The sequence below is a fragment of the Bolinopsis microptera genome, chromosome 6, assembly GCF_026151205.1.
Source record: "Bolinopsis microptera isolate Bmic1 chromosome 6, MBARI_Bmic_1.0, whole genome shotgun sequence".
Taxonomy (NCBI): Eukaryota; Metazoa; Ctenophora; class Tentaculata; order Lobata; family Bolinopsidae; genus Bolinopsis; species Bolinopsis microptera.
This window is the reverse complement of record NC_087077.1, coordinates 9,753,311-9,776,250: the sequence shown is the minus strand read 5'-3', so window position 1 is coordinate 9,776,250 and position 22,940 is coordinate 9,753,311. Positions and strand designations below refer to the sequence as shown.

Below are 22,940 nucleotides of genomic sequence, written 5' to 3'. Positions count from 1 at the left end.
CATGTGTATTGTGTAAAGCAATCCTCAGGGACATATAAAGTTTCTTAAATAAAGTTTCTTAATTTCAGCGGAGGATATGAAAAACAAAGTCATTGACCCAGGTATTCAGAGGGTAGAGATTGCTAACGAAATACTGACAGTCCTCTTTTTCTTCTATCAGGTAAATGTTATATCCAATAATCAATATTAATTAAATAATCAATTTATAAATGATTATTTAATGAAGCACTATAATTAGTGGTAATTAACTTTAAGCTCAATAAAACTAACTTAAACCTAACGTGATTTGTACAGAGGCCACGAAAATCGACCTATAGATGGAAGAATACAATTTGATCTTGATTTGATAATGCATCAATATGTGATAATAAATAACAGGTATTTGACGAATCAAGAGAAATGAGGACAAATATGAGAAGACACAGCCAATTTGTACTGCAGCGGATGAAGCAACTAGAAATGGAGTTTAAGTATCTTGAGCTACTGTCAGACGAAGAGAAGGAATATTTGCACAATGAACAAATATCCGTCAAGTAAGTGCATCACCTCTCCCTGGCCCTGACCAATAGCTATAATTGGTGTATAATCTCAAATAACGGAGCGCCTGTGCCGATATGTTACTTGACTTCCAATAAAAGTTTATTAGTTTTAAAGTAAAAATATGGGTTTTTGCAGGCATTCAAAAAGTGTGTACACAAACGACGCTTGGAATACATTTGACTGGTTTTCCATTGCTCTGATGTTTGGTAAGTACCACTCAACTCTGAATGAGTTTCTGCAGATGTAGCTGCAATGTTTGATATATCTGTTAATTAATTTGGAGACATCTGCGATACTATAAGGGTACAATGTACGAGTATAAACGCAAGGATCCTAACAAAAACCATGGCCCCAGTGACGATGGTAGTCCACTTCACGATCAAGTACGGTTTTCCAGACTACTTTGTTCAGAGAGGTATCCTGCTCTCAATTACCCTTGTTATTGTCTGGTTGAAGATGTTCAAATATTGTCGGGTCCTTAAAACTCTAGGTAAGTGCGGTAGTCTATTTTTGAAATTTCGTATTGTATTATGCTCTGTGTAAAGTATTTTGCAAACAAAATATATTACCTTATAAGGACTGATCAGTGATCAAATATTACTAGTATGTGGACTCTGGTCAAAAGCCCCTTATGTAAGTATGTACAATGTAGGGACCTTTACTGATAGTTGAAATTCGACATATGACGTCATCTAGCGTCATCTAGCGTCATCTAGCGTGAAATATCGCCAGATGATGATAGATGACGCTAGATGACGCTAGATGACGCTAGATGACGCCAATTAGCGACATTGTCGCTAAGTGCACGGCACCTTTCGAATGTCGCTATCTAGCGCTATCTAGCGCTATCTAGCGCTATCTAGCGCTATCTAGCGCTATATGACGCTATATGACGCTATATGACGCTAGATGACGCTAGATGACGTCATATGTCGAATTTCAACTATCAGTAAAGGTCCCAATGTAGGTGTGTCTTATAAAATATTAAAACTTATACTTTTCACAGGGCCATTTTGTGTCATCATCGCCTCCCTTCCGAAGGATTTCATGAAGATCGCTCTCGTGTACATCATTCTTTATGTACCCATGGTTGGTTTATATTTTTGACACTATAATATGGAAGTTTATTTTTAGCTGGAGGTGACTATCGTCTAGGTAAGTTCGTCGGGCTAAATGTTGGTCAAACCAAGAAAATTAAAATGGTTTTGAATCTTCACAAATCACGTCGTTTAGACGTGATTGGCTACCATTTACTGAAACGGCAGATGCAGAAATTACAGAAATTATCGCTTAAATGGGATTATAAGGCCATTTAGTTTTTTTTATTCCGACCTAACTGTCAGCCATTAAAGAGTCATGCATCCGGGTCGAAATTGAGACGTAATGGATATATTCCAATACCGAGGAAGCTATAAGCAGACTAAACTTTTTTAAAAGTATTGACTAAACTAAACTAAACTAAACTAAACTAAACTAAACTAAACTAAACTAAACTAAACTAAACTAAACTAAACTAAACTAAACTAAACTAAACTAAACTAAACTAAACTAAACTAAACTAAACTAAACTAAACTAAACTAAACTAAACTAAACTAAACTAAACTAAACTAAACTAAACTAAACTAAACTAAACTAAACTAAACTAAACTTAAGTTAAACCAAACCCCTTGACAGGTGTGTACTTTCTTCCATTTCTTCTGTGAACCATATGCTGATGAACTGAAATTGGAGGATGACTTTGATGAAACCCAATACGGCTCTCTTCCACAAACTTTCTTTACAGGTATTGTTAACTTATTGTTAAATTATTAGTAACTTACCGGTAACTTGTTGGTAACTTATTGCCAGTCATTTTTAACTGATACCTCTTTGGCAAACGCACGATCACATGTAATTGATACTAAAAATATTGGAGATCTTACAGTAATGATCAAACAAATTCAGAGTTTTCTTGAAAACTATTCAAACCTTTCCTCCTCAGTTTTTGTGTACACGCTAGTTGGAGATTATGGGTACGAAACTCTAAAACTTATCACTGCTCAACGAAAACAGTACTTCGCTTTCACGCAAATTATCATTGCTTACTGGATTTTAGTTTCTGCTGTACTGCTTCTCAACATCTTCATTGCTCTTATGTCAGGTGAATTTTAGTCGAGGAAAATTAATTTGGTTGTTTGTTTGAAGTTGAAGAAAATAATCTGATTGTTTCTCTTACGAATACGATGAATTATCTTTTAAAAATAACCATAAACAATCAGGCGTTCTTCTTCAGCTTTAAAATGGTCGCTGTAAAACTATATCATTACTAATACTATTAGTTACCAAACGTTGTCTGCCACTCGCTACGCCTGCCTGCATCCTTAATCTCCAATCTCCATGCGGCGGTCGGCCGTGCGTAGCAACACACCAACATAAATTAGAGGCGTAACAAATCATAATCAGCTAAGTAATAGCGCACAGGCTACAGATGCATCAGATTGATTGGAAATAATTGCATTCAGAATAAGGGTAAAAGATGTTGGCGTTATGATCATAAAGAAAAAGGTATCCACCCAAGCTATGATGAAACTATCCGTTTAGTATTAGAATTAGATCAAGTTACACTAAACTTAAAGTATAATAGCCTTTTCACATGACACAATTTACTGTCCCTCTCAGATACATTTGCGAGGGTGTATGAGAACGCCCAGGTCGTCTCGCAGTTTGAACGAGCAGCTATGATAGTGAGCATAGAAAACAAACTTCCCAGCTACTGGAGGAAACATCATCTAATAGGTAAAACACACCAGATCACTTCTATTTCATTTATGAATACAAGCTTTTTATGATTTAAGAAAGCCCGGCCTGCATTTTGCAATGTCTTTTTGCCGCTTCAACAAAAAAAATCAATCGCCTTATACTCATGAAAAAGATTTCCAAACTGAAACTATGCGTTAGCCTGCACTGCTAAAATTTGTTGATATGATTCCATTATATAAAACATTCTATTTTAGCCCTTTCCAATTCCATTTAATTCCAGATATATCGTACAACTACGCCCCCGTCTGTTCTTACTTTGATGACGATAGTGTACCAGAGTCTGAGGCGAGCTTTGAAGAAGAGGTCAGTTGATACATTTTCTTGTTGGGTATTAATATCTTCTAATCCTTTTTTGATTTTCCATAAATGAAGAATAAGATTTATAGAATTACAGATTATCAGTAACCGATGACCGCTCTCCAGTTAAAAGAATCCAGTGATACACTAAAGTCGCTCGTCACCAAAGCACAAGGGAAAAAGGAATCAGATATAATAAAGTTTGTGAAACAGAAGATACAGACCCAAAACGAACTTATTGGTGCCATCCTTGAGAAAATAGAAAGCAAGACTGAAGGCCAAACGTTAGTGAAGTAGATAGAGAAGTGATGAGTCTGCTGATTAAGTAATTATTGACCAATTAACAAAGAGAGTTGTTCCCTTTCAGTATAGGTTTTTGTTTGGAAAAAGTCCGGAATGATCCGGAATTGGAGATGTGAAAATGAATATTCTGCTCGGTACTGTCGTATTCTTCGTAGGTTGCATACTTTGTGGTAGGCCATGGATTGCTATGACTTCAATGCTGTATTCTCTGAACCTCTTAAGGCATGTTTTTCTGAGTATAAGTACGATTAGTCAGTATTGAGTATTGTAGACCACCTCCCTGCTACTGGAAGAGGAACAACTCTGTTGATTCTAGCAGGTCAAAGAGAAGACCAAGTAAAGCCAAAAAGGCTACGACAGAAGCTTCTCGCAGAACATCTCGCAGAGCCACTGTTACAGGCCTTGAGACCGCTGCTGCTGCTTCCAGTACAAACATCGTGGAACCCGCTGCCGAGGGAACTCCCCGGCTAGAGACAACTTTAACAAGGATCAGGCATGATACTGAAGAGACTGTGAGTAGTAGTGAGAGTCGTGAGACTGTTTATAGCCGCCAAGATAATTGTAAGAGTCAATGATGAATCCCAGTTTTTAGTTTAAATTGAATTTATTGTTGTCTTGCACGGATTAAGATATGAAAAAGAAATTGTAACTATTTTTAACTGAAATTTTGACGCAAGAAAAGATATTATTGAATACTAATCGCTAACACTTAAATTGCTAACACTGCATCGCTAAATTACAAAATTGATTTCTATCAAAACTATCGGCCAAACTTTAAACGATACTGGCCTTTAAATAAAAGGTATTTGCAAATTGTTAAGAGACACGCATTTCAAATCCTCCAATAATATAAGGAAGGTGTGCTGAAGATCCACTGCAATTGCAACTACAAGTCAAATCGTTGCTTTCGTATGGATTTGTTCTTTTTTAGTAGCTGTTTACTGTAAATTGACTGAATTCCTTTCCATTTCTATTTGTCTTTATTTACTGATCATCCAAGTCTTTTACTCGTCCCAAAACAAACACGTCCATGATCAGGAGTGGATCTCGAGCTGAACTTCTCGAAGCTTCTCGAAGCTTCCAAACACTCCTTCTTTAATCTGACATTTTCAAACTTATAACAACCTAACAAATAGTCAACCAAACTTTAAGTGATATTTCAACTTCACCCCAGCTTCACTGTCACGTGTGAAGTAAGAGTTAAGGTTAACTCCTGGGCGATTTAAGACTCTGAGACTTACTTAACAGTCCTCTGAATTTATTGACAGACGCAGGGGTAACCTGTGGTGGTTCTTCTGAATTAGTTTTGGAAATGTTTTTGGTAATTTTGGTAATGTTGGAAGGTGTAATATTGTCTTTTGTTGAAAAGAAGTCTTGAGCTTCACTTGTCTGCCTCGAAAAAGGGCTGGGAGTGTTGAGGTTCTTGGATTGACCGGACATTTGGTCTAACTTTTTGGAGATTTCGTCTATTTTTTCTGTTAAAGTCTTGACTTCGTTTAATACGTCCCTAAAGTGAGGTTAATGCAGATTTATTATGATAGGGATTGTGTAATAATGAATTGTATACGCCCGCTTTCAGTAAGATTCAACTATAAGATGGAAAATTCTAGATTCATGCAAGGTTAAATCATCAAAACCCAGGTAAAAATATCGGTGGTGGGTTTCTTTTTGCAGCAGGTGAAGACAAATTAACGAAGATAAGTCATGTATGCTTATATAGTACTTAGCGTGTAATTTCGAAGAGCTGCAGAGTTCCAACAAACTCTACATTTTATTAAAGAATTCTTACTCGTGCTGATGGTTCTCATGTTCAAGCTGTATCGTGACAACTGGTGAATCTCGGAGTATTTTCTCAGAGTAACTTCTCACTGCATTCCTTCCCATGATACAATCACAGTTGGACACAAATTGTGCTCTCTGTAAACTACACATAGCCATTGCTCCTTCTCCGAGACGTGTGTACCTGAAAAACAGTGTGTGTAAAGTGAAAAACAGTGTGTTACTAGAGACCTACAATGTATAGTATTAGTCTCAGCTACTCCAGCTACTCCAGCTACTCCAGAGTCGCGGTGTAGGTGGTTAGTCGGCAGAGAGCTCTAATCGGTCCAACTCTAAGAGCAACGTGTTTAATTCAGATGAGGCTTATTCATGAACAAACTGGACTCACGACATAATCTTAGGACACCTAGAAAATAGTATTGGCTCTTTTTGGTTCCCTGCCAATTCTGGCATGTAAACAAGCCTGAACTTTTAGATGGTTCAGTAGATCTCATTCACTAAAAATCTTGCTAATAGTAATAGCACTGCAAATATTTCTAACTAAAAACCCAAAGGTGGTTAATATAATTATATTCAAAATATGTGAAATATTTTACCGGTCAGTCATGAGAGCAATAAATAGGTTTAACATGATCATAGCTGAGAGAAGTAGCCACATGATTGATATAACATCCCACCAGGGTCCTATCTTAACCCTCTCTGCGGAACTCTTACCCATCTCGTAGTCGTAGTCTACTACCAACATTCTTAGTACTACGAATGGCACGTCGTACCTGGGAGGATCATGGGTTATTTTACTTAGCATTTTATATTTTCTACTCATTGTACTTATTTATTTACTTATCATTTAATATTTTCCACTCATTTTACTAATTCATTTACTTATTATTTTATATTTTCTACTGTTTTTAAATATTTATATACTTACCATTTAATATTTTCTACTTATTTTACTTATTGATTTACTCATTTGTAATTGGATAAAAGTTTAGAATCTGCTGTTTGTCAGTAGTCACTAGTCAGTACTATGGTTACTATGGTTACTCGTTACTTAAATAATTACCAAAATATGTGGTATCCAGCTTCGGCATGTGTGTAGATAGTTTTCCAGAATATAGCAGTCATGGGAATGAACAGCACCACGTACACAGAGAATACCTGGGCAACGTCTCTAACCACCTGACATGAGAGCATGTTAAGGTACAAGCTTCTTGATATAAAAGTATTAACACAAGAATTTGTTAGCATTTAGAATGAAAATGGTAGTTCTTAAACTATTTACTTTGTCGATTTAAGACAAAGTTTATAATAAGTTTTAAGATTAATAGACCTCGTTAGAATCAGGTAGAAATGGTAAAATAATAATCCTAATTCAAAATCCTGTCTATCCAGGCTATTAGAGTAGCTATACTAAAGCCAGAACAGCTGCTTTCCCCGTTCATTCTCAAAACCAGGTAAACAGTAAACATGTAGACCGTGACAGGTTGCTATAATTAAGGACCCTGCTGAATCAACAACCCTGGCATCTTGCCAACTGCTAAACATGAAGCTTATCAAGAAGCCCAGATCAAATCTCCCTTAGATACCAAGACCCCTGCTTCTGATTGCTGAACATGTACCCTGAATCAAAACACTGAACATATACCAGCCACCTCGCGCGTGAAGACGACAAATCTCCCCACACTCTTGGAGATGGAGCACGCTGCAAACAGCTGGATCCAGATCATTATCAGGAGGATCGATACCGCGATGTCGCTTACTGGGGGGAGGAGATCAGGATTAGTCATCACGGCACGAGTGATAAGACATACTTACAGGTGCAAACCAGAAGTAAAGGTAAATCTAGCTTATCCAGCTGATGTATTAGTAAGTAAGTTTAACAGAAGAGAGCAGATTCCAATTATTTTGTAACATAAATTTGAATGTCTCATGAATGGAACTTACCGATGAGGTACATAGAAGTCTCGCTCAAATAATTGTCAGCTTCAGGTTCTGTTTCATTCCCTTCACCTCCTTCTCCTTCGTCGTGATGGTCTGCGTCTCCTTGTAGAAACGCGTTTACCCTCATACCTGTGGCAAATACACGTGAATTAACATTCTAATATCAATTTTTACATTGCGAAATTATAAATTTTCGGTATAATCGCCCATAATACTTAGCTGTTCGTTAATAGCGAAATTAAATAATGGTCTGTCTAAATTATCGATAAATCTAAATTTCAAAATCGTGGTCATTACAATTCGACACTCCAGCTATATCGATCATGACTCATGGTTTATGGTACTTTCTAAGACTACTATACGGCTCTGTCCGTATTTAAAATCTAGATTTATAGACCATCTAATACCTTTATTTTTAACAACATAAATTATTTTCTTTACCTAAAAACGTCATCCACAAGCTATCAATGAGGCACTTTACTCCAAATATCACCAGCGTAGACACAAACGATCTCCTCTTCATTAGTTTTTTGTTTTCTGTTTTAACGTGTTTGAAAGAGGATTCTGTTAAAGGGTGTTTTGCTGCTTTCTCAAACTCGTACGCTTGGTTTATTATCTTTGTGAGATAATTATTTAACATCTTCTTCTTGCTGAAAATAATTATTTTATCTTTTGTTAACTCTTAAATTGGTGAACATATATTAAAAATGAGGTTGTAGTCTGACAAATCCGGCCCAATTCACAGCTCAAAAATATTCTCAAAAAAGAACAATGAAAGTAAAACTAACATGACAATGTAAGCGTTCACAATGATATGGGCGAAGATGCTAAAACCCCCGATGAACATGATGACCATCCCCATGATCCGGAGATGCTTGTCTGAGCCGTGAGTGTGGGGCCACACGTAGATTGAGGTCCAAAATATGTTGAACATCGCTAGAACTGAAAATAGAGGGTCAGAGAGATATTTTTAAAATAAAGCTTTAGAATTAGCGAGTTCATTCGAAAGAGGAATTCCGTTGCTCAATTATGATGGATATTGGATAAACACATATCATATTTGAACCCGCTATTAATTATTTAAGTAACATAAACCAATGAGCTCTACAATCAAAGTAACTGAAACTCCCACCTATGAGCTGTAAGATGAAGCGTCTCTGAGCGTACAGGTTCCACTTTTTATCAGTCAGTTCTCTGATGACAGGGTGGTTGGTGGAGTCGTTACTAGCTGTGCTGATCATCACCTGCGGAGAACAGACACGGCCATCAGAAATTGGAGGATTAAAACAAACAATTCAATCAGAAACTATAGGATTGTGTTAGATTTTGGAGATAAGATTAAACTCTTGTGGCTAATTTTGGAACTGTTTCTTATAGAAGGAATCAAGAACTGAATATACAGGGTAATACATCGTTTTCGTCATTGGAAATAAGACAGTGCTTTTACCTGATAAAACGAATATTGTTCTTTGGAGTTTCCAGCATTAATGTCTCTCTTTACTAGTGGCTCCAAGTTAACAGTTATAGAGTTTGAGTATTCGTCATATTTCTTGTACCTAGGTGAAGCTTGGCGTTATTTTTTATCGTAATGGAGATTTTGATAAATTGAATCATTCTTCTTGAAGCGTGACAAAGCTTTGGTTTATTTTCATCAGTTTGAAAACATAAATAAACCTTTCTAATAATAGAAACAAACAATTCTATTAAGTAAGCTTATTTGGGTGAATATAGCAGATTAGTGTGTCTGTGGAAGCCATATCTTGTAGAGAGAGCAGCCAGGTTTCAGTTAAAATAACTGGCAGTGGAAGTGGCATGAAACTAATTAGTGATGTAACCAACAAATTTCTAACGTTGGCAGTTGGTCATAACATACAATTTAGCTAAACGTAGCACGTACAAATACAATGGTTATTTCTTATTTTCAGCGTGGCAAATAAATGAAGGTTATACGACTGATTATTGTGCAGAAACACTTCAATCAATGATGCCAAATCGTAACTCGGTAATTTACTAATTTTACACAATTGGAAGAGAAATTTTGTGTCATTTGAAATGATTGTCAATGTGATGAATCAATTAAGTTAATTTTGATAAATTAATTAGAACTAACCTGTCGAGCATCAACTCCCCAAGTTTGTCGTAGAACTGGTTAACAACAGTGACTGCTGGTATTTGGTTCCTGTTGAGCACGTCTCCGCTGGCTCCTCTCACTATCAATTCCTGCAAATATATTTCAATCAAATAATTATAACAATTATAGACATTGGAAAAACAGTTATAAAAAGTTTTTAGAAACATTTAATAATTATATTTTGTAGACGAAAAAGGTTTTTGTAAAATAGGTCGAAAGTATGTTCGATTTTTAAAGATGTCAATGACAACCATTATTAAAAATGGCGAATGTCAAGTTTACAGAAGTTACTGCTTATGCAGAGACAATGGACGATGGAAAAAACACTGTAACTATCCGAACACAGACAAAAAACCTGGACGAACGACCATTTAAATGATCATCATTTAATAACTATATTTTGTAGACGAAAAAGGTTTTTGTAAAATAGGTCGAAAGTATGTTCGATTTTTAAAGATGTCAATGACAACCATTATTAAAAACGGCGAATGCCAAGTTTACCGAAGTTACTGCTTATGCAGAGACATTGGACGATGGAAAAACACTGTAACTATCCGAACACAGACAAAAAACCTGGACGAACGACCATTTAAATGATCATTACAAAATATATATTGGTAAATACTTAAATAGGAGTAAAACGTTCAGAACCAGGTTCTGAACGGTCATTAACCACTCCACCAATGATTCCTAAATAAGGTGTGGTCTGCCACCTATATTCCCTCACCTCGGCAACGGTAGGATGCCCGTACATTGCAGCGAGTACAAGGGGTGTGCTTCCGTAGCCGTCTTCTGTGTCGATATGTTGGTCTGGAATGTTCCTTTTAGGATTATTGTGGGGATAAGGAAATGACTGGACCGGAAATTTCGGTAATTTTCTTGTGGGGATGACCAAAACATGATTTGATTTGAAAATTTGACCGAAAGTTAGATTACAATATCAATTATAGAATCTAGCACAGGGTTCCGGCATTCAAGCTATTTAGTATGACTGTATCAGGATAGACAGTGCATTAGCATTAGTCAGCAGATATATCAAATCACAATTTTGACCCGCCCACACGTAAACATTAGATGCTAGACTAACTAGCATAAGAGATGAGCATGTCCATGATGTCCATCTTCCCACAGATAGCAGCATAGTGTATGGGCATCCGGCACCCAACACTGTCCACCATGGTATGACAGGCTTTTGGCAACTCGCCAAACGTCTCCACGTTACCGGCTATTGCAGCAAAGTGAGACGGGGTTAGACCGTCAATGTCTCGCTTTAAAGGGTCTGATCCTGATGCCAACATCCTGAAGACGATGATGAGTGTGGGTAGTCTGTAATCAAATCGAACATGACAATACTTGAGTCCAGAATTTAGACGGTAATAAGCATTTAGCATGTCGTTGGTGGGTTTTCTATTGGTAATTCTCTATTTGTGGATGGTAGAATTCGATTTCATAACAATAATTTCTCTTGGGCATTGGTAAGTGGTCTAGATACAAATTTTCGACAGTAAAACTGACTTATTGAGAACACTCTTTGATAGTTTGGAATCGATCAATCTTAGATCTCAAAAGATAGTCACATAACGAAGATTGCATATTGGCATTAAGTAAGATACTGTCTTCTTTAGGGCCATAATATCTACTGGACATAGGTAGGCGATTTAGAATAAAATTTATCAAGAAAACTGACTTGTTTAGGACACTTTTTGAGCAGTACTGAGCTGCTAAATGTAGCGCTGTCTGTCCTCTGGCGTCCGTGTTGTTCAAATCTTCTGATTTGAGATGTGGTGTCAACTCTTCGTCTGATATTTCTATTTGCCTGTATTGTGAAAGGGTGATTATATAAAAGGAGGATTATATTTGTCTGATTTTTAAGGAACGTGTAATGTTTTTAACGTAAAGGAATCAAAATTAATTGCCAAGATATTTTGAGGGACTGAAATTGTCGAGTGAAACAGATTTGCACGGCCATTTTAATCGAATGATATATTCTACTTACTTATAGGAACCCAAAACTTGTCCAGATTCTATAATCTTATCGTTGATAAGCTGCAATAAATCGTTCTTCTGAGTAAGATTGTTCCGATAAATTAATTGTAAAAACCCCTTCCCGTTTTTCTGAACCATCGCTTTCTGCACCGTGTTCTTTATCAAGTCTCCTAGGTCCAGGGCTGACCCTGAAATAGAATGAATATGTTAAAATCCAGGCAGTATTTTTGATGATGATAATTTCCTTAAAGAACTGCCGAAAAGAAACACCGTTACAGAGTACTGTTACAGTAATTTGGCAACAGATTTCAATTTATACGGGTGGTCTTCTAACTTTCTGACATGTTTACACGAAACTTTAAATCCCTGATCGGGATCCCATTGGCGATTTTAGAGTTGGTCACAAAGAGTAAAAACTTATTTTTACTCTTTTACTGTACAGTTAACAATAGTGTACGGCTCGACAGCAGCATGTACAATATACAATATACATGCCGTATAATATATCTCTTACAAAGACTTGGAGTACGCGTTGGCTTCGACGGGATTGTTGTATCGGCTAAACTCCTCCAGTTGCTTTGAGCTGCAGCAGACCTTTGATTCAAGTTCAAACTAGCCTTTCTCAGATCCAGTTTAGCAACAGACGGCTTGTCTACTTCTGTCACTGTCAACTTTCTTGTTTTACGAAGTACGCCTTTCATTGATAACGGATCCTCAGTTTTGCTTCCTTGTTCGCTGATCTTGGTCATTTGAGTTTGATTTGTTGGTATGGTCACGTGACTTGCAGGTATGGTCACGTGACTAGTTGATGAGTTCCCCTGAGCCACAGTACCAACTTCAGGAATCGGACAAGTATTTCCGTCAGATACAGATACTTCAGTGATCGTCAAAGGGGTGGTAGTACCAAGTCCCAAGGCGGAGTTTTCAACCAAACGGCGAAATGTAGAGGTCCTTCTGTAACTTTTCCCATAATTTCCATTTCCCGTAGTCTTAGAAACAGATCGTCCGTTATCACTCATCCGCAGGGAGAGATCTTCTGTGTCACTTCCGTAGTGGTCGGAACAGTTGCAATTTGTTACTACGGAGAACAAACACATAACAAGAAATGAAGTTATTCGCCAAAATTTTGGAATAAACTCCCAAAATAATAATTTCACCCGGTGATATCACCCGAGAAAAAAAACTAATTTCTCGAATTAACTCCGTGTTACTCCACCTTACAACCACAATAGAATTTAATATTTAAATAATTTGGAAATTGTGCTGCACCATGACAACATTACATAACCAGTTAGTGCAAACGGTTAATCAAAATACTAAAATATAATGATGCAATGCCGCAAAGGTGACAAATATTAAAGATCATAGACCGTAATAAGTGGTAGAGGAAGGTACACAAAATTAAAACTATAATCATAACAGATGACGTTGATTACAAATCGAAAGTAGAAAACATTAGTTAAAATAACGAGAGTAAGGCAACTCAAATAGACGTCAATAATATATCAAAAGCAGGGATTTTCCCAGTAGACTGAAAAATGGTTGTAATGGTCGATTAAATAATTTTCTTTAAATAGGATATAACTCTTGTAAACCGACAGCAAACTATCTGTAATCAACTGCGGAGCAAAGCATTTAACGACAACCCAGTGCTTTTGCAATCACCACAGTTGATAATTATGTCTGTTTAGACAGCTAAACGGCTCGTTTTTCCCGTAATTTGAACAAAAGAAAAATGGCAAACTCGTTTTTGCCGCTTTTCCTGCTACATTTTGACATTTTTTTCTGCTATTTTATAAATTATTAGCTCTCTCATTGTAACAACAAGTATTCTTACTCTTGGGCAAAAATAGCCGTTACTACGTATTACACCGTGTACCTACTATGTAACTAGTAATGCCAATGGGATGGCAGCTTGTGTAATTTGGATGATATGTGGTGATTTGACGTACAGTGCCGCATGCAGGCAACGTGCACGTAATCAAGTGAAATGGCGCGCCACTTTAGGGTGTAATTATACCGTTTTCAATTCAAGTCGGTATCAAATCTTGGGAAATTGGGAGATTAGGTTTGGTCACGATACGCCCTATAATTAACGGCCTCTATATGGCCTCTGTACGGCCACGATACGGCCTGAGAAAGTATAGCGGGAAGAATCTAGAACCCCTTTTATTTCTCCAAGACCTGCAGTTTAAAGTGAGCATTTTCTGAGCATCATCCCCTCAGAAGTCAGAAGCCCTATTATTGTCTGTAAACGGACTAAAACTAATGAAGAAGAGGTCTTGAATTGTATTTATAGTATTTATAACTGACAATCTGTATCAGGTTTGATTTAGACTTTGATTTATTTGGTTGTAAATGTAAATGTGTAAGTATAACTATAATTAGAATTTCAATGTATGTTGATTACACCTTTTTAAAAATTTGACGTTTTATGTCTCTATAAAGTATTAAGTTTAGCGTCTCCATAAACCAAATCTAAAATATTATGTTTTCAATCAAATATGTCTCCAAAAAAATGTAATAAAGTACAAATGAGTTATAGCACTAGATTAATGTAAAATGTTTCTGAATTTAAAGCACAGATAATGCCGGCACGCACAGGGATTATAATATTTCAGCTTATCTCGCAGTGCACGGGATAAGTGGATAATTGATAATAATCCAAATTGCTTAGCACGAGGGATTGTTTTGAAAATATTCCCGACGTACGTGCGTTATACTTATACTTATAGCACAACGGGTTATTTTAATTTAACATTTTAAGCGCGAGGCGTTTCATATACTACATCACACAGAAATCGCTCCATAAAATAGTTCAACTTAGCTTAACCGGTTGAAGGTGATGTCATCGAAAGTCGAGTAAAGAAAGCTTACGGTTTCAAGCCATGTCTCAAATTTATTTTTTGCCCAGTGCTAAGGCGACTTTGACCATTCAAGTTGACAAAAAAATCTAAAATGTTTTTAATGTCCTTTAAAAAAGCTTTTTGCGGGGGTAGCGAGGGCGGACAACTCTAACTGTAATAGTGAAGGCAGGTTCTGGAACTGGTACAAGGAACTCAATAATAAGCAGCATGGTGGAACTTCGTTGTAGGTTTATAACCTACCAAGACGCGGGCCGAGTTGAACTTGTCGATGGTCTTGCAGGAACAAATAATAATATTATACGTTAAACATATCGTGGCCAAACCTAACCCCCAAATTTCCCAAATCTTGAATAAAACATATCTTTAGTTGTGATTGATAATGATATATTTCGATGCAGTTATAAGCTGTAAGAAGGAGCGAGTAAGTATCGACAGGACCGTTCGAATCATTGATAAATAAAACATGTTATTAGGGACTACGGGTGGAAGATGAATAATTGAAATTCCAACAGCATCTTGTTCCCTTCATTGTGCTGATTCCGGGAAGCATTCTGTTTACGCTCTCATCATTCTGTAGAATGAGATATCGTTCATTTCCCGGAATCAGCACAATGAAGGGAACAAGATGCTGTTGGAATTTCAATTATTCATCTTCCACCCGTAGTCCCTACATGTTATCAACTAATATAACAGTAATAGAATATTATAATAGCATGGTGTAATTAAAGGCCCTTATTCGAACAAAGATAATGAATATATTAAATGTACAGGGTGGCTCAGTGAGCTCTGGCTTGTTACATAGCTATTTTTCATGTTTGAGACTTCCTCGAATAAGTACTAACAGACGTATATGCCATGCCATTTGCAAAGTTACGAGTCTCGATCAACATGAAAAATAGCTATGTTATAAGCTCAAACGTTTGCACGTACTGGTCACTGACTTATGGGCCACTATGTATTATCCATGTGGTTAGGCTAGCAGTAGCATAACGCTACAGACCTGCCTACATAATTAAATGCTTATTTAAGTAGACGGCTACTACTGGTAATCGTACTTTATGTCTACTTTCCTTCCATTTACTACAGCTTTGAGAGCCGGTGGGAGATACTTGGATCCAATTCAGACAGTATCGAGACCCGGTATCCGTTTGAACTCAGCTGTTTTACAATAAGAAGTGCTATTCGGTAATCTGTTGAAGGACACATAACGGACGGTTAAGGCACGTTTAAGGCTGAAGGCACACTTAACGCGATAACGCACGGCCGTTAACGGTTCCTAATTGCCATAAAAAACCACTGATTACATACTGACATGCTTCTTGTACTTACTTTTGCCAGATGCCGGTGTCAGGGGGAATAGTGATGATAATTTACTGGTTTGTGACCCAGGAGTTCTACTCCCAGTCGTAAGTACAGATTCTTTTCTGTTCTGTGACCCGGGTGCCAGGGGAAATATGCATCTTATCGTCTCGTGTGACGACCCCGCCATCCCTTTTATATCAGACCACTGGTCAGGTGGCCAAGTTCAAACAGAGGCTGAAGTTCTGGTGATAAAATGGAGAAAACTAAACAAAACTGATTATCTGAGAAACAGATGTGAGATATTGCTACCGTTAGACTGGAAATTGTAAGTCTAGAGTGACTTAAATATAATAACTTAATAATAAAAAATGGAAAGCTGGCAGAAAAACAGACGCAAGGACACCGTGTTAACGAGTTTAACAGAATCAATTAACTCATTACCTATTGGAAATTGCTTGGTGAAGAACATACAACTACGAAAGTCGAAACATGTCAATTACAAAGTGTTATGTTGTTACATAGGAATACGTCAACAAATACGTCGGAATAACTTAAATGATTACGATTACTAGTACTAATACTAACAAAGAATAGAGTTATACAAGGAAATGCTGCTGGGAGCATTCAATATAGCTCGTCATGGGGTTGTCTTAATTGAAGCCCTTTCTTTGGTATCAACCAAAAGTAGTTTATAAAAGTATTGAATTTTAATTCAGAAAACAAGGTTGTTGCTAAAGGGCAGCGCGTTGAGTGTTTTAAGGTTACATATTGCAGGCCTCATCGTGAAAAAAATTGCGAACTTTAAAATGTTGACATAGTTGGAATAAAGCAATCTCGTACATATCCTAACAGTTAAAACCCAGGAATCTGTATCAAATGGTAAAGTGCTCACACAAGAACGGGGCTCACTAAATCACGTGTAACACCTGCAATACACTATCAAGTTGAGGTTTGAGACGTTTGGTCGGTAGTTGGGGTTGTGGGAGTATCTCCTCTGCGTATAATAGTGCGAATTAACCAGCTGTTGGTTTTTATCGAGGAAAAATAAATACAAAACAATAAACATTAACAATAATAGCAACCATCCAGTTGTTGCACATCGAACTTACGGAACTTTGACTGTCTTCCGGTCTTGAGTACCGCTGGTCTGACTGGTGGCTCATCTTTCTGATCAGGGTTCAGGGAGCTGGGTATTGGCAAGGTGCGCATTTCTATTTATCTACGAAACTGATAACTAATATGACCAAAACAGTCCCAAACCTAGCTGCAGATGAAAGACGCTCAAATATGAAGACAGTTATACCACTAATAGTAATAACTGTCTACCAAATAGTAAATAAGTAAATTGTCCTCACCAAAGCGTGTGGAACTGCAGGAGCCCCTGGTACAACAATAACAACATAGGTTCATATTGTAGTTATTTGTAGATTTAAAACTAAACGTTTCCTTGACATCTAGCTTCATACTTCATGTGGGGAGATGCAGGACTTCAAGGTGGTTTCAGAGTTATAGTACTGAACAAAACGCTTTTTGAATAGCTAGAAAGATGAAGCTGATACAATGGTACTGTTGCTGGGCAGATGAAAGTGGAAATATTTCCACGTACGTGACTAGCGAGGACATAATTCCAGCAGGAATGTTGTTCGCCGTTTGGTCTTTAGTTCATTAAACGACGTGGGAGCAATAATTAAGCAACTCAAGCGAGTATCGTTCAAATTGTTATAATTCTTAGCATTTTGCTAAAATATGGAATGAAATTTCCGTTTATCCCATCAATAATCACAGCCCAAAAACATTTGAACTTACTGAACAAAGAGTCGCTCCGGCTCATGTCCGGAGATCTTCAAAACCTTTGGAATCAGAACTGTGCGATGGTTGAAATTACTCCGGAGGGCGCACTTCGACGAAGATAAGTGCGACAGAAATGTCTAGCAAACGGTGAGTCGATCGGTGGTACTGCTACGGTGGGACGAGACACCGTACCAATAATTAACGTTGTGTTAATATCCCCAACTTAATTGCGCGCATTATTTAATTTGTTATTGCTTTATTGGCTGTGTTTCATTGCAAATTTCATTTATTAGAGAACCAATTAATTAATATAAATTTACGACTGTTTATTTACAAGGTATTAGACCATGACAAAAAATATCAAACATTTTATCTCTGTAGTGTACAGTTTTATGTGAACAGTTACCAGGCATAAAAGAACCATAAAACTTCACAAAAACAAGGATAACCACCCAGCAGTTTCACACTAACTTACTGAAGGTGGATTGTCGGCGTGTCTTGAGATTGAGAACTCCCAGACCTCCCCCATTCTGGTTAGGAGAGGTGGGTACGGACGTGGCGGCGCTCACTTTCGTCTCGTTAATAGAGTCGAGGTTTAAGAAGTCGAGGTTTAAGAGGTTTGGTCGGAGAGGGGTCGGGGTAGCGGAGTCGGAATATTTCCGCTGCATAATGTGTGATGGTGCCAGCTGTAGGTTTAGTTAAAGGTTTATGTTTGGACATCACAGCTCAGCGGCTTATTAGCAGTCCATCGGAGAGAAGCTATTAATCGTTAACTTAATGATTGAGTTATAAATTATGTATATATCATTAGGAATGTTGGTAAAATGAATAATTGTGTTAGCTAATGATCAAAAACAGTTATTAAGTGGTTTAGTGAATTTATAAACAGAAAATAATGAACATTTCTGTGCAGCAATTAAGTTGTTAATGATCACAGTCCCGAATTATTATGCAGCCAGCAAAGATAATGAAATGCAATTATAAGAGTACGAATATAACTTTATTAATTTTTAATGCAGCTTGCAATAGTGAACAAATAATTCGCTATTCATAGACAAAAAGTAACCAATTTTTGCAGCAAAAATGTGCTAATAAAATGAAAAACAATGTGTAATCAATGGACAATGACAAACAAAGCTAAGCTCACAGTTTTGTGCCGTTTCGCCGAACCTCTACAAAATGATATCCACACGTTAACAAAGCAATTGAGGATGTCTCGAATAAATGATGGTCCGAAAAAGCTCAAACAAATCCTAGGAAATTACTCCAAGCAGTGCTCACCTTGAGACGCTCGACACTGTGAACTGTCAGACTGCAGACAAGAATGACAGAAAAATTGATAAGTCATGAAGAAACAGGAAAGAATTTGTTTAATTTGAGGCTCGCTAATGGTGGGAAATTGGCTAGTAGAATTAGTAGTGGCACCAACCTAGCACGTACAAATCGGACCACCACGTTAATGCGAAAATTGAAAATGAATGAATTTTGTATGAATTACAGAATTATATAATTCCGTGACAATTATCGGAAGACGGTATAAGTAGTGCTGAATATAATCCTTCTATTAATATAATGTTCGTAACAGCTAAGGCAATATCCGATTCATAATTAAAGATAATTTGACGATCAATCAATGATTATTGATTACCATGATGGATTCTTTATTGATCCAAGCTCCTTGCCAGCACCACGGACAAAGGATACTCAGAATCTCAACAACTCAGAAGATACTGTCTGCCACAATCATAGAGTCGGGCAAACTCTAATCACAGGTTAGTCAGGCAGTGGCTCACACTCTGTTGATATCTCTTTAGGGAGTTTTCAGGTTTCTCAACCTTTCCTAGTTGAGTGTGTCCCACAACCATAAGCACATTGCCTAGAAGTCCGGCGTTATGTTTTATAATGATCCTGGACCTAATATAAGTGGCAAGCTGCTCTATATAAAACTATAAAAATATTAAAAAAAATGTCATATATAATAAGGAGTATTACAACTTTACAATTGCAAAGGAAGGCAACGGTAGAAAATTTCATAAAAGTTACACTCAATATGAAAACATGGTCAAATGTGTCAATTTGTGATCTAAAATAAATTTATGTTGAATCAACACTTTCCATGAACACATAAACGAATGTAAAACTGTTTTTGGTGTGAAGTCATGTGCTGTGAAGTAAAATTGGAAAATATACCGGAAATTTGTGTGCGTGACCGCACACAAAATAAGGTATATTATTGAATTAGGAAAAAGAGTTAGACTCTAATTTTATATTTTAAAAAATCTAACAATGTAAGGGCATTAGTGATAGTCAGACACCACATATGGTACTAACTGCTTAATTACTTAATGGTAAATATTGGATAATATTTAAGTATGTTCGAAGTAAATTTTAAACCGTTATGAGAGTTTCACTGAAGCTATAATAGTGCACAATCTGTGATAGCTATTTAGAATCGGTAATAAGATATTATTTAAACAAGCCGGAAGCCCATTCTACTAACAGAATACAAACTGATTCACGACCAATATCTACACCCTATCAGAAGATTGTAGCCGAACACATTGAGAGTTAATGTTTGCTCCCAAACATATGGTCGTTATAAATGACTGGGTAAGTTAATCCAAGAGTTTGCGAAAAGTCCCGGCACAAGTTACTTATATTCTGCCTCGGAAAATGATTGTAGGTGCAAAGGTCAACAAGCTCGAATCACAAAAGGTTATAATAAACACACGTCCATTCATAGTTAAATAAAAAAGCTTTTCAGAAACCACCATCTATTCGATCAATGGTTCACATGTTTGGTTATTATTTGTTCACAAATGATTGAACGTTCATCCCATTTGTCTATCCGGAGGCAGGACTTTTATCTTCCAAGTTAGCGAAGATGCCTGGAGCAATAAACCATCTCTGAAGTTTATCGAATCAGCAACATCTTTTGTTTTAAATTTGGTTAAACCACTGTTCGGACGTTTTCTAAATACCGCTGATCAAAACTTTCAGATATCAAAGAAACAAATCAAAGTTTGGAAGAATTTTCATCTGAAAACAACAGATAGCGAGAATAACCAAAAGGAGCTATGACGTAACGACGTACCACTACTTTGTTGTGTTATGCAGAGTGCTCTAACCTTTAAAGCAAGCTGTACTGAATACGAACGAAACTGAAGTGAGCTCAGACAAAACGTTTCACGGCAGAATCTGTCACCACATCTGATGTTGATCATTAGTAATTAGTAATTAGCACTTAACTCGGAACTGATGATCAGCATCAGCTTTGAAGATTTCGGTTTGCCGAAACTCTTAAGTTTCATCTGTACACAAGAAGAAGAAGAAATATAAAAGTACTAAGTCGGGTAGTATTCTACCGCGGGTAATATTTCCGTATAGAATAAATGGTTGTATGTTACAACCATTTATTCTATTACAATGTAACAGAAAAAATTAGATGTATTACTTGCCAAATGCCACTTGGTGCCAATGTTTGGTACTGTTGGCATAATTTTATAATTATATGATGTATAATTTCGAAAACTAACATTGGTGAGATTCGTAGCGACTTATCCACCTAAACTTTTAAACATTGAAAATTATTAAAATTTTGTTCGAAGATTAATTGTACCGATGTACGACAACTTCGCAACTAATTTGGCATCAAGCCAACTAGAAAACGTCTGAAGAGAAATCAACTCCATACTGGATTAATTGTCAATTATAGGTTCATCGATTGTAAAATTGGGTAACTGTAGACCATGAATCCCCAGGACGTTTTGCCCCAGGACGTCTTGCCCCAGGACATCTTGCCCCAGGCTTTTACTTTTAGTTCCAGTTATCTCTGGCCTAGCCCTAGGACACAGACCACCAGGGAACTCGTGTTATTAACTTCTCCTATCACCCAGCTTAGCAGAGTTACCACTGTAATCTCTGCTAAGCTCCCACGCGTGATCAACACCAATGGTTGCCAAGACCCGTTGTCGTGAGCCCGAAGTCACTAAAGCACTCGGCCCTGGGGATCACGGACACAATAATGTGGGACAAGAAATACTAGAGCTCAGTCTTGGGTATACAATCTTGGACATGTGAGATTATTAGAATTGAGATAATAGGGCAGGACGCCGCGCTGTAAGTATATTGGTAATGGGCGCCGGAGTAAAAGTTCATGGCGGAATGATTTCCACAGAAATCATTGCAATCAATTTGCAATTAATTAGCAATCAATTTGCAATCAATTTGCAATCAATTTGCAATCAATTTGCAATCAATTTGCAATCAATTTGCAATCAATTTGCAATCAATTTGCAATCAATTTGCAATCAATTTGCAATCAATTTGTAATCAATTTGCAATCAATTTGCAATCAATTTGCAATCAATTTGCAATCAATTTGCAATCAATTTGCAATCAATTTCAATCAATTTGCTCCGCCTTAAATGAACCTTGCTCAGCAGAATTTGTTTGAACGTATCATAATCATTATGACATATTCTAGACACATATCTTACACAATCAAAAAGTCAAAACAAACTATATATTAACAACATTTAATCACTAAAACGAGGAAATACCCACATTTTTTCTCCGTTCTAGCCTCGACGACCATCTTCTGAGTCACAGCCTTCCACGATTTCTTTTCCAGCCCCACTGCTGGCTGTGCTCCACACACTGTAGTCCTCTTCACACTCCCAACGGGGATCCCATTGGGGCGGGGCCTTGCTGGGGTACTTGTTTCGGATTCTCTTCTGGCTGCAATCAATTTGCTCAGCCTTAATGAACCTTGCTCAACATTATTATATTTTGTCGCCATGATTTGCTTATCATTATGTATCTGTTTATCATTATGTATTCTAGACACATATCTTACACAATCAAAACAAAATGTAATTAATAAAACCAGGAAATACCCACACTTCTTCTCCGTTCTAGCCTGGATGACCGCCGCTTGGGATACAGCCTTCCACGTCCTCTTCTCCGGCTTCACTACTGGCTGTGCTCTACAAACTGTAGTTCTTCTACCGCTCCCAACGGGAGTTCCATTGGAGCGCGATCTTTCGGGGATACTTCTTACGGGGGTACTTCTTGCTGGGGTGGTTGTCGCACATTCTCTTCTGGTGGCAGGTCTCCAGTTGCCCGGGAATTTGGGTTCTGATAGGATGTAGGGTTGGAATTCTGACATGTAGGGTTGGGGGTCTGACATTATCACATGTTC

At 37.2% G+C, this 22,940-nt stretch overlaps 2 protein-coding genes across 4 annotated transcripts in view; one reads left to right on the top strand and one right to left on the bottom strand.

Moving 5' to 3' along the window:
• Window positions 1–4,613, top strand: part of LOC134816959 (transient receptor potential cation channel subfamily V member 5-like) — a 12,947-nt gene extending 8,334 nt beyond the window's left edge. The window contains exons 9-18 of the mRNA XM_063826019.1: window positions 69–160; window positions 379–533; window positions 676–746; window positions 896–1,030; window positions 1,547–1,629; window positions 2,216–2,324; window positions 2,523–2,681; window positions 3,200–3,316; window positions 3,561–3,643; window positions 3,764–4,613. Coding sequence (XP_063682089.1) covers window positions 69–160; window positions 379–533; window positions 676–746; window positions 896–1,030; window positions 1,547–1,629; window positions 2,216–2,324; window positions 2,523–2,681; window positions 3,200–3,316; window positions 3,561–3,643; window positions 3,764–3,934 — 1,175 coding nt within the window. The 3' untranslated portion in view covers window positions 3,935–4,613. The remainder of the gene's footprint in view (window positions 1–68; window positions 161–378; window positions 534–675; window positions 747–895; window positions 1,031–1,546; window positions 1,630–2,215; window positions 2,325–2,522; window positions 2,682–3,199; window positions 3,317–3,560; window positions 3,644–3,763) is intronic.
• Window positions 4,531–22,940, bottom strand: LOC134816958 (uncharacterized). Of its 3 annotated transcripts, XM_063826017.1 has the most exons (17): window positions 22,640–22,940; window positions 22,304–22,477; window positions 11,788–11,965; window positions 11,479–11,607; window positions 10,879–11,090; window positions 10,519–10,601; window positions 9,771–9,880; window positions 9,108–9,216; window positions 8,793–8,904; window positions 8,449–8,602; window positions 8,102–8,310; window positions 7,664–7,789; window positions 7,372–7,478; window positions 6,783–6,898; window positions 6,316–6,492; window positions 5,730–5,903; window positions 4,531–5,447 (listed from the first exon to the last, which is right to left on the bottom strand). In XM_063826017.1, exons 1-17 carry the CDS (start codon window positions 22,926–22,928, stop codon window positions 5,147–5,149), a joined length of 2,760 nt encoding a protein of 919 aa, XP_063682087.1. In that variant the 5' UTR covers window positions 22,929–22,940; the 3' UTR covers window positions 4,531–5,146. The 3 variants fall into 3 exon arrangements, with proteins under 3 accessions (XP_063682087.1, XP_063682088.1, XP_063682086.1); XM_063826018.1 differs by lacking the exons at window positions 22,304–22,477; window positions 22,640–22,940 and adding an exon at window positions 18,213–18,959; XM_063826016.1 differs by lacking the exons at window positions 22,304–22,477; window positions 22,640–22,940 and adding an exon at window positions 12,292–12,971.

What these genes read in the sequence shown, in the direction of transcription:
- LOC134816958 (XM_063826016.1), bottom strand. Translation starts at nt 12,874, where the DNA reads ATGTGTTTGTTCTCCGTAGTAACAAATTGCAACTGTTCCGACCACTAC. An exon ending in AACAATATTCGTTTTATCAG is followed by an intron (nt 8,905 to 9,107) that starts GTAAAAGCACTG and finishes TGTTCTCCGCAG; the next exon opens with GTGATGATCAGCACAGCTAG. An exon ending in GTGAACGCTTACATTGTCAT is followed by an intron (nt 8,311 to 8,448) that starts GTTAGTTTTACT and finishes AATTATTTTCAG; the next exon opens with CAAGAAGAAGATGTTAAATA.